This window comes from Crocodylus porosus, unplaced genomic scaffold, assembly GCF_001723895.1.
Source record: "Crocodylus porosus isolate Cpor-Errol unplaced genomic scaffold, CroPor_comp1, whole genome shotgun sequence".
Classification (NCBI taxonomy): Eukaryota; Metazoa; Chordata; order Crocodylia; family Crocodylidae; genus Crocodylus; species Crocodylus porosus.
In genome coordinates, this window is record NW_017728913.1 from 6,341,944 (window position 1) to 6,353,255 (window position 11,312).

General features: G+C 41.0%; 1 protein-coding gene across 2 annotated transcripts; it reads left to right on the forward strand.

Annotated features, from left to right (window-relative positions):
* Nucleotides 1–1,922: 1,922 nt before the first annotated feature.
* On the forward strand, nucleotides 1,923–10,628 carry MMAA (methylmalonic aciduria (cobalamin deficiency) cblA type). Of its 2 annotated transcripts, none has more exons than XM_019534435.1 (7): nucleotides 1,923–1,956; nucleotides 2,697–3,162; nucleotides 4,876–4,998; nucleotides 6,631–6,801; nucleotides 7,161–7,246; nucleotides 7,879–8,028; nucleotides 10,270–10,628. In XM_019534435.1, the coding sequence occupies exons 2-7, from the start codon at nucleotides 2,739–2,741 to the stop codon at nucleotides 10,555–10,557; spliced, it is 1,242 nt and encodes a 413-aa protein (XP_019389980.1). In that variant the 5' UTR covers nucleotides 1,923–1,956; nucleotides 2,697–2,738; the 3' UTR covers nucleotides 10,558–10,628. The 2 variants fall into 2 exon arrangements, with proteins under 2 accessions (XP_019389980.1, XP_019389982.1); XM_019534437.1 differs by lacking the exon at nucleotides 1,923–1,956 and adding an exon at nucleotides 2,308–2,509.
* The last annotated feature ends 684 nt before the right edge of the window (nucleotides 10,629–11,312 follow it).

Here is an 11,312-nt window from a genome sequence, read left to right on the forward strand (position 1 = left end):
TATTCCAAGGCAAAGTAAAAAGTGACATTTTTCACCTCTGTAGAACTGTTCTCTGTGTGTTTTCAGAATCCTATCACCACACATTAGAAGCAATATAATCTATATATAATTGTATTGCTTTTTAATACTCCTCAACCAGTTCAGACTTGAATTTAAAAAAAAAAAAATTCATAGCGATGAGTGGCGGGAGGGTTTGACATTTCTGCACTAGTTAAATCCAGAAACATGTTGATAACGATAATCAAGAATGCTAGTTTTCTCTAATTTTAACAAAATCCCCAAATTTTTGGATGAAAAAGGTAACCCAAAATCCACACTTTTCTGTGATTAAAATGAAACACTACTAATATATGAATATGTGTATAGTGGTGTTTCGTTTTAATCACAAAAATTTGAATTTTGGGTTACTTTTAATAGGACCTTATGGCATCCCAGGGTGCCATGATATGCTGGTTGAGAATTACTGATTTAGAGGGACAAAATGTGTTTGTGAAAGCTATGGAAGTATCTTGTTGTATACTGGATTTAAGTTGCATTTGTATATAAGATTCTCTGCGTGTATGTCAGACTGCGGTGTAAGTCGAGGCAACCCTCAGAAAATGCCAACTCTTACCTTTTCACTTTTAAGAATGCTTTTTAACTTTCTGGATTCCTATTTGAAATCTCTGGAATTATCTTGAGTCACGTTTACATACTTAAGTGTTGACACATTGCGTGGCACTCCTGCAGCACCCTTGAAAGGAAGTTGGCTGCTGCATCCTGGTTAAGAATCACTAATGTACTGAGCCAGGGCATTAATAGATGATGGCACGTTACACCCTGTGCTGATGCCTGCCTATTGCCAGGCTCTTGGCAGCAGAGGCTCTGGCACAGGATTCCACCATTTGGAAGGCTGCCCTGCCCAGGTGGTCTTCCCAAGACCTTTGCCACAGAAGAACTTGGAAATGTTGTTCCATTTGTGCGTGCGTGTGTGTGTGTGTGTAGGGACAGACAAGGTTCTTTGCTTAGATGTGATACTTTTATTAGACTAACTAAATAGTTGGAAAAATGGTTCTTTGCAAGCTTTTGGATACAAATGCCCCGCTTCAGGCACAGGGAAAGCCTATTGCAGGTTTTATGCTTTCCTGGGTAGAATAGAAATATAAGTAATATATATTTCTACATATATAGAATATATGTAATATATAGTGTGTGCGCATGCATGTGGAATATATAATATACTGGGTGTGTGTATACACACATTTTATATAAAAATGTGTCTATATGATAGTGTGTTGGGGGATGTATACCCCCCACACTCAGTGTATTTACCCCTCCACACTGTGTGTACACTCTACTGTATATATACTTTATATGCACATCATATAGTGTGTGTGTGTGTATATTATAGTATGTATATGGTAATGTGTTTTATATGGTGTATGTAAATAACGTAGAGAGTAGTTGTGTGTATACACAGCGCATAAATATGTGTATGATAGTGTGTGAATTTATATATATAAACTACAGTGTTTGGGGGGTGTAGTATCTATATGGTACGGTATTGTCTAATGTGTGCACAGACTAGACAGACGCAGACGTTACCGTACACCCGCACACATTTTGCCCCGTGACACTCGTGCAGTCCCTCACCCGTAGTGCGCGCTGGGGGCCGCCGCTCTCTCCGGCGCCTCGAGCCCAGGCGGGCGGAGCCCCGTGCTCGCACCTTGCCCGCAGCGAGGGCAGCGCCCATCTGCCCCGGCCGCCGCAGCGCTACTGGGCCACACGGGCTGAGCAGAGCACGGCAGGGCTGCCCCTCCCCCGCGGGCAACGGTGCAGCGCGCATGCGCCTCGGTGAGGCCGGGACCGCCTTGCCCTTTGCCCCGTGGCGCTGTGGGGCGGGGGACGCGCTGTGCCGCGCATGCGTGGAGCGGGCCGCATCCGGAAGTTCCGGCGTGAGACGAAGCTAGGCGAAGGGTCGGTGGGTCGGGCGCGAGGCCGAGACCCCGCGGGGGAGGGGCGGGGCGGGGCCGTTGGGTGACGTGAACGCGGTGACGTATGCGGGGGTGGGGTCTTCCCTGCCATCCTCCCTAGTGTAGACGGGGCTCCTTGGCAGTGCTGCCTGGCCCGCTGCCCTGTGCCCTCCCCGCGGCAGGACCCTGCCTTCCTTGCGGGCCCGGAAACTTTCCCCGTCTGCCAGGCAGGTGGAGGGGGATTTTCGTAGGGAGAGATTTGAAGAGCCTGGTGAGGATGGAGCCCAACCTGCATTGGTGCTAGGCCTTCCCAACCCCAGAGGGACTGGATTATTCCTTTTTTTTCCTTGTTTTTTTGTGGCGTTTACCACACTCATATTATACTTTTATTTATATGTTACCAAAACCCATGCTTTAAAAACAAATAACTTGATGTAGTACCGCCAGCTTATACCAGACCTTGTGCATCCCCCAGCGCTTGCTGGGGGGCAGGTCCTCATGGCAGTATTTCACTAGTGGGAAGAGAGTGCTGCCTTTTGCTAAGAGCAGCTGCATAGGTATTTTGCCTGCAAAGCACCCTCCTCTGCACTGTGGACACAAATGTGTGATAAAACAAAGTCAGCTGGTTGTATTGAAAAGGTTGCTCATATACACTGGTTGGTTGGAGTCTCTGGGATTTGGTTGGAGCATCTGACATGTTTGTTTCTTCTAAAAACAAATAACATTTTCCCTCTTTCCTCTTAGGCTAGCTGCAAGCTGATCCTGTTGGTGCTGAGCAAGAGCATAATGAACATGTCCTTGTCACTGCGAAGGTTCCCTCGCTATCCTTTTTTAAAGACCTTTTTCAAAAGTTTCCACTCAAGTTCCACGTCCGGTTCAGTTTTTCCAGATGTCAAAATGTTTAATTCTGTACACTGGTATTGCACAAAGTGGGTATTGTCCTCAGGTGGTTTGAAGAAAGGGATGCATTACCAAGCAACTTTGGAATCGCAGACCCAAGGACTTTCCGACAAGGAACAAAGACTTGTAGACAAACTTTACAGTGGATTAATCCAGGGGCATAGAGCTTGCTTGGCAGAAGCCATTACCCTTGTAGAGTCAACTCACAGCAGGAAAAAGGAGCTAGCTCAAGTGCTCCTTCAGAAGGTACTATCCTACCAAAGAGAACAAGAGCAGTTAAATAAAGGAAAACCACTAGCCTTTAGAGTGGGTCAGTCCTTTTTTGTCTGTCCAGTTATGATCTAATACTGATCTTGTTTCTTGTTACTAGGATTTTAGTTTTTTCAGAAATTAAGGTTTATATTCTTATATCCTTGAACTATCAGTGAAGTGTAACCATCTCATGTTCTGTTTGATTCATAACTATACTTTATCTTTGATCTGTACTAGAAAATGCTCTTAAAAGGTGCATCCTGACAAGCATGCATGTGTGGTTTGTGGTATATAAAACTCGGAGGTGCCACAAACTACATGTGGCACACGTGTGCCCATTCATTGTACTGCTAATTTGCAGCGTGGTGGGGGGTTTTTGACAGCAGGAGTTCCTAGGGTCAAAAAAACCCCAACACCACAAAAAAGGGGTGTAGTGCATATGCCAGCAGCATGCACCACCAGAAACGAAGCCTGGCTGGCCAGAGCCACTGACTGCCATGCAGGCTCCAACCTGCCACCCCAAAAGGACCCCAGGTAAGGCTGCTGGGGCCAATACAGCTGCTGGCCCCAATCTCCCCTACCCCACCCAGGGCAGTTTGCCATATGCCAGAGCACATGTGCAGGAGTACCTAGATACAAATAGCAACATAAATATATGCCGCTGCTATTTGTCCCATGAGAAAATGTGAGTGGTTGTCAGGATGCACCTACAGAGGCTTTAAAAATGAAAGTGTGGTTTTTGGAGAGGATAAAGATGAATTGATTAATAATAAGAATTTGGCAATCATTCACGGCTTAGATGTGGATAAACACTACCAACTGGCCTTTCTTTTTCCCCACCCCCAGGGACAGGCATTTTTTTAGCTGTTTGGATCCCAAAAAGAGGGAAAAAAATAACGTCCTTCCCCTATTTTATCATTACTCAAGACCCTTTCTAAAAACAGATCTATCTTTTACCTACAAACTGTCAAATGCTTGCCCTGTATCAAAAGGGCTACCACAAAGCATGATGTATGCAAGTACTAGGGGTTGGGTCTTTTGCCTTAAACACAAGGCAACAAGGCAGATTTATTTTCAGAGTCCAGAGTTGAAGTCACCTAACCCCTGTTTTAGAAGTAACAGCATTTAAAGACAGTGTTGTGCCTTTGCATCTAGTCTGAATCTTCTCAGTTGTCGTTTGTGGAAATATTAAATAGCTTGTGTATTCCACGTATTACGCTTTTTAAAATTCCACAGCATAAATCAGTATGGATAAACTTCTGGGGAGGGCAGAGGAGGCTGGAAAAATCAAATTTGTTATGAATAGAGCGAGTACATGTTTGAGGAGTGGGAGCTTCTTGAGTAGATTGATGTGATTTTGGAATTGAAGTATGTTATAACTCGTCATTCGAGGATGCCGTTTTTGGTATGCGTTACTGGTTGCCTTTGATATGATGTAGCAGACAAATGAAACCCATCAATATATGTTGTGTGAGGGAGGATTAATTTTAGTGGCTGGTTACAAAATCTCTGTGGGAGGATGTTTGTATGTGTGTAGGGGGAGGATAGTAGAATAAGTAACAGCACATAGAATGCTCTAGCAAACGGTTGAAATTATCTCAAAGTGTTAATTGTTTTAAGTCAAACTATTTTCATACGAATTTGGGGGAGACAAGTGATTTCATCAAAGCAAAGCATTGGGAGTTTTGTCTGCAGGTTTGCTATTAACAAAGGAGCAGTAAGAGCTGTTTATATTCATTAAACTAGAGCGGGGTTTTTTCTCCCAATCTAGGATTGTCTGGTCCCCCTGGTGCTGGAAAATCGACATTCATAGAATGTTTTGGAAAAATGCTTACTGAAAGAGGACACAAAGTGTCTGTGCTGGCTGTGGACCCTTCCTCTAGTACAAGTGGTGGTGAGTATGTCTTAGAAGGTTAGCTAGCTTTTTGGCTTGTAAGGTTGTCAATACCTAGAGCTTCTGCTGTTTTGTGTTTTGTCAAATTTTGTCCCATGAAGGTGTAGGTAAAACTGTATTTTGTGCAATGTTTGGTGGTTTTTCATGTATTCTGGAATTGGTGGTTTCTCTCCACATTTTTTCAGGACGTTCAAAGCATCATTTTTCTTCCACTCCTGTGACATCCTTGAACAGCTCTCTTACCCATCCCTCGTATGAACTTGCTGTCCTAGGTCTGTTTAGAAACTGGGCCCGCTTTCTTTGCTGTGAATTTTTTTTAAAATGACAGTGCTAAGCATATGGGCTGAAAGTAAATGCCAAGTAACTAATTTAGAGGCTGCCTCCTCCTCCTCCTTAATATACTTAGAACTGAGTCTTCCCCACAACCCAAACGTACACAAGTCTGTTTTGCCTCATATCTTAGAAAATGCACTACCATCTTTGAATGAAAACAAAGTATTTAGCTTCAGCATATGTGCTTGATTTCAAGATTGGCTTTTCTGAATAGTAAGTGAAGATGTTTCATTGTCATTGAACCTGACTAATTTGTGACCATTTTGTAGCTTTACACTCTCCAAACCTAGATAGTCATTTGTCATTCTACTTGCATCCTAGGCCAGGGTTGGGCAAAATGTGGCCCACAGGCCAAATATAGCCTGCCAGTCTATTCTATCCAGCCTGCAGGGCCCCTAAAAATTTAGAAAATTAATATTTATCTGCCCCTAGCTGCCTGTCATGCAGCCCTCTGGCTTGCCAAAACTCAGTAAGCAGCCCTGTGCCTGAAATTACCCACCCCTATCCTAGGCTGATTACTTCAAGAAGCCAGTATTCTTAATCAAGCTTAAATGGTAGCAACTAACATTTTAATTCTTCTCCAGCGGATGGTTATACTTAAGCACATGTTATGTTCTAGAAATTTGCTAAAATACTGCTACAGGAGGGGATGTTATAGTATAGCAATACAGAGAGCTTTTTTCCCAGCATTTGACAGAATGGGCCTTGAATATGACCAGGACATGTTTATCTTAATTGGACAACAGAGTAGCGTACTGGGGGCAGGGGGGTGTTGCTGCTTTATGGACTGAGGAGTGTGTGTCTCTCTCTCTCTTTATGGAAAAGAAAACTAAAAAAAATTGAGCAACATTTATAATGCTATTGGCATTAAATTAAAAAAAAATGTCAAGAGGAGAGTTTCTTCAGGGCTGGCAGGACTTTCTCAGATCAGCCTGCTAGGAACTGAGAGGTAAAAGGTGCTCCTATTTTGTGGACAGTGCAGTAGAAAATAGAGTCTAATACCTCTTTGTGCACCCATGCTAATGTCACAAAAAAATGGATTCTGTAATTGCAGTGTCCTCTCTGCAGAAGAGGCACTTCTGATTTAAGGATGGCAGTCAGTAATTACTGGTTTGTTCTATGACATTCCAAGCCCCCTATCAACCAGAAGAGCCAAACAGGCAGTCACTAGCTCAGAGCAGCTATGATAGCTGAGGAGTAAATGAGAATTTCCCAGAGGGATCTGCCTCCATTATCAGTTGTTCAAAATTAATCGGAGTACCTTGTTCTTTTTGAAATTGTTAATGTTAAATATTTAAGGCTCACTCTTGGGCGATAAGACACGGATGACTGAATTGTCAAGGGATGCGAATGCTTACATCAGGCCATCTCCAACCCGGGGAACTTTAGGAGGTGTGACGCGAACAACAAATGAAGCTATTCTGTTATGTGAGGGAGGAGGCTATGACATCATTCTTGTGGAAACAGTAGGTGAGTGATTTTAAAAAAAAAACCCCAACAGAAAGTAAGCAATTTAATCCCTCTACAATGTCCAGACCAGTTTTGAGACAACAGTTTTGCTTATTGTTTTTTACAACATTTTTTTCTTTATCCATTTTGGTTCATTACTTCCATACATTGCCATTGACTTCACCCATTGGGGGCCAGGCTGTTAGTTTCTTTTAACCTATACAGTTTCACATAACTCATTAAAGTAGATTTAATCCTGACTCTTGGTGCATCTGTGTTTTAATGCTTTCCTTCTGAGGCAGACCAAGTGGGTTCTCTTTTTGGCTGTCATGGGAATGGCTGTGAAAAGTGGGTAATTAATTTTGGTTTTAATTTTTCAGGTGTAGGGCAATCAGAGTTTGCTGTTGTTGATATGGTTGATATGTTTGTATTGCTGCTACCACCAGCAGGGGGAGATGAATTGCAGGTATTTTTCAATTTATCCTTCTGAAATGCTAATTATAACCTCAAAGATGAGTCTTAATTTTTGGTATGATATGATTGATGCATGTGCGTTGTTTGTTTAACCAAATCTAGGTAGTTACAAAGCAGTTGGTGTTAGTCTAACTTTGCTGGTAGTAAAGTTGGTACCTTAACAAAATGTCCCACAGAATTTAGATCTGAATTCTTGAATTTTCAAGACACTAGGATTTCAGTTTTCTTTCATATCAGATAGATATATGGCAATTCTTGAATTCTCATGTGGTTAGAAGACAACAGAAATAATTTATGTAGCAATTTGTTACCTCAGCCAACTCGATCACAACTCTTAGATATCATGCCAGCTTACTCATATGAGGATTTTAATTTCATGAAACAGAAATTCCTGAAGTCAGTGGTTCTGATTGCAAAAATAATTCATAACTGCTAATGAAGGTCTTCAAGGTATTACAGTTTCATGGCTAAAGCATGAGACAATCAAGGGACAATACAGAAGCTGAAGCTTTGTTCTTGTTTTGTTCTTATTTTTTTAATGTATTCTTAATGACGTCATGCTGATAATCATTATGCTACAACTTTTCCAATCATTATTTCTTTTTTTTTTCTTGTTCTTTTCAGGGCATCAAAAGGGGTATCATTGAGATGGCAGATCTAGTTGTTGTAACTAAAGCTGATGGTGATTTAGTTGTACCTGCACGGAGAATACAGGCAGAGTATGTTAGTGCCCTGAAACTCCTTCGCAAGCGCTCGAAGGTTTGGAAGCCAAAGGTTTGTATGTCTTTTTTACAAATACTTGTTTATTTTTGAAGGAGTGTTCAGCAGGTTACACAAGACAAGGCAAGTCCAAACCACATTTTAGCTATCTTGCAAATAAAAAATTCTGGTCTGTTGCTTGGTTTTCCATCACACCTGGAATTATGTGGGTGCTGTGTCTATGCTATCTCTCTAATTATGGGCACCCTCCCTGAACCACCACCCAAAATGGTTATCCTGTTCTCCAAAACCTTTCCTGAGACTCGTCTCGACATGCCATACCTACAGCAAACTACTGACTGATAATGGCTAAATGAAGGGCCAGTGGGGCTTCTTGATTTAAAAATATATATATTTTTTTAGAAGTCTAGGAACCATCTTGTATATATTACCAGTCTACTTAATATCACTGTTATCCTCATTTTTTTTTACTTTTAATTTCCTTCCTACTTCCCATTCTCTCTATTGGTCATTGTATCCACTTGTCATTTTCCATATTGAAATAACCTCTCTGGGGCAGGGTACTTATGTACTTGTTTATGTAGAGGGAGTCCTGATGCCGAGGGCTTCTAGTTATTGCTGTGGTCCAGATAGCCAGAATTGTGCATTTTATGATTTAAGGCAGTGTTTGTCAGACTGTTCCATGGAATCCTGGGATTTTGTCATCGGGTTTTGCAGAGTGATTGGCGGTAATGACAGAACAAACTGGGAGGTGCTATGCAGCTATTGCTGGGTTGGATCACCTGGCTCCACGTCAGTCTTTAGGATAGGGGTAGGGGTGCCTCAGAAGCAGAAGTGGTATGAAAGGCTTCTGTGACTTTAGGAAGATTGAAAACTACTCATTTAAGACAAAGATGCAGTAATATTATGTGAAGGAGGTTTTGTGGACTGTCGTGACATTTGAGCCAAATAGACTGCCTGAGGTTTGTACATGTTTGGGGGGTTTTTTGTTCCTATTCCCTTGCATCCAATCAAATTGCCTCAGTCTTAGTGGTATGAAACTAAATAACTGATTGGCATTGCTGCAGAAGGCAGATTTAACTTCCACGGTACTCCCTACTTAGATTGTTTTTTTTGCTCTCTGTCGTGCACCTCTTAACCAAAAAACCAAGAAGTTATACAAACTTACCTATCACTGCTCCCTATCAGACAATGATATTGCCTTACCGTGACTTCATTGTTCTCCTGTGTTGTATGAGTCTTCAGCTTTTATTCATTCACATAGATAGTCATATACATATGTGCTTTGCATTACTTTCTGAGTTTTACTATCTTTGGATTAACTTGTTCAAGGACCAGGTAAGTTTGCACAAAACTGAAACCTTTACAACCACAAGTAGTAACAACAAACATTACTCTTACCAGTTAATCAGCAATGAATGTCTTTGTAACATGGAATGGGTTATTTTCTTTCAGCAGTTTGGTTCAGTTCACAAAGATCTGTATAAACGTGACCGGGGAGAGCTGATTGGGACTTGAGATTTAATAAACTGACAGGAGACGCACTTTCCCCTACTTGGCAGTGCCAACATCTGACAACTTGGTGAAGTTTTAGATCCAGGAACTATAATTATTTGTGATAAATAAACCAGGCCTTTTGTCTGTAACTGCTCTTTTTAAGCCCTTTAAAAAAGGGTATTTGGAAGTGAAATTTTAATGTAAAAATAAAAGCATATAATGCAAAATGAAGTTAAAATACATTCTTGTTGGCATATTTAAATAGAGGGTTTAATATTAACATTGTGCTAGCAATAAATGTGCAGTTACCAGAATATCCAATTAATTTACCATTTTAAGTAGAGTAATGCTTTACTAAAGTAATACTGTGTACTTACCTAATACTTTAGTCCAAAGGAATTCTCAGTAGTTATGCAAAAGTGCATACTGTATCACTGAAATGTTGTCATTGCTAGGGTGGAACACTGATGACCATCATACAATAGTAGTGAGAGGATACGTTTGTTCAAGAACACTTGGAAACCTCACTCTTTTTTGCATTAGAAAAATTGAATATGCATTTGAAGTTGGCAGAATCTTTTTTTTTTTTTTTTAGGTAGTGTCTGAAAGGCATACAGGGTAAGCTGCATGAAACTTGGCACGCAGCTACTGGCATAGATAAATGGATGAGTTGGTCTTACTGAGTTTGGCACCTGTGGTTTCATGGCATCTTGCTAATGAAGTACTTAAGTTTACACTTGAACCCCCACACCAAGTAATTACTTCATTCCTTTTCTAATGACCCCATTAATTCAACAGGTAATGCGCATCTCTGCCAAAACTGGAGAAGGCATCTCAGACATGTGGGATAAGATGACAGAATTTCGTGACCTCATGCTTATGAGCGGTGAGTTGCTCACTAAACGACGGAAACAGCAGAAAGTGTGGATGTGGAATCTAATCCAAGAGAACATGTTGGACCATTTCCGGAGTCACTTGGCAGTCAAAGATAAGATTCCAGTTTTAGAAGAAAAGGTTCTGCGTGGTGTCCTGTCTCCAGGGCTGGCAGCAGATGTACTGCTGAAAGCATTCAAAGACAAACTGTAAGATCCTGTGTTTTACTGTGTCATTAGTTGTATTTGAACAGAGTACTTTAACATTAAATACAGCTTTCTCAAGTGTGGCTTCATTTTTGTTTCAGGTACTTGGCATACTCAGCCAGTATGAGTATTTAGTATAGCCGGCTCTGTAAATGTAAATAAATTCTCTGATTCAGGCAGAAACAATGCACAGTAGGATTCTGTGTGTGGAAAGCATAACTAATGTATATGAAGACAAAAGAGGCTATTACTTAAACAGATGTACCTTTCTAAATCTCCCTTGTGTACAGCATAGTGAGGTATGTTAGTTTTTGCAAATTTTAATGGAGATTTGTATAAAACAGACAAACAGCACCACAAAGTTAATTTAAACTTGCCTGTATTTCAGATGGAGTTCAGCACTTGCCCAATTCTGTTTATCAGCAAAAGCCTCATCCATGTTTCTGGTGTATGCTCATATACTACATAATGTGCTCTTGTATTCATCTCTGTATTTGCACTTAGAGCAAGAGACACCTATTTTATACTGCTGCTAAATTGTGTAGTGTGAACTGGACAGTGCTTTTATATGCAATTTAGCAAAAGCCTTAGTTGTTTCTTTTTTTAAGTCAATGGTATAGCACTAAACATGTCAAATGGTGCTGTATGATAAAAGTAATTGTTTATAATGACTTATAACTTATTTTCGGAGTCCTGTATATTTGTTCATTTAGAGGCCACTTAGGAGTCCACTGACATCTACTACTTTCACCTGTGGCAAAG

Excerpts from the sequence above, each read along its gene's own strand:
- MMAA (XM_019534435.1), top strand. The coding sequence starts at position 2,739 with ATGAACATGTCCTTGTCACTGCGAAGGTTCCCTCGCTATCCTTTTTTA. Across the intron at positions 4,999-6,630 it reads TTCCTCTAGTACAAGTGGTG|GCTCACTCTTGGGCGATAAG; the intron begins GTGAGTATGTCT and ends TAAATATTTAAG. Across the intron at positions 6,802-7,160 it reads CATTCTTGTGGAAACAGTAG|GTGTAGGGCAATCAGAGTTT; the intron begins GTGAGTGATTTT and ends TTAATTTTTCAG.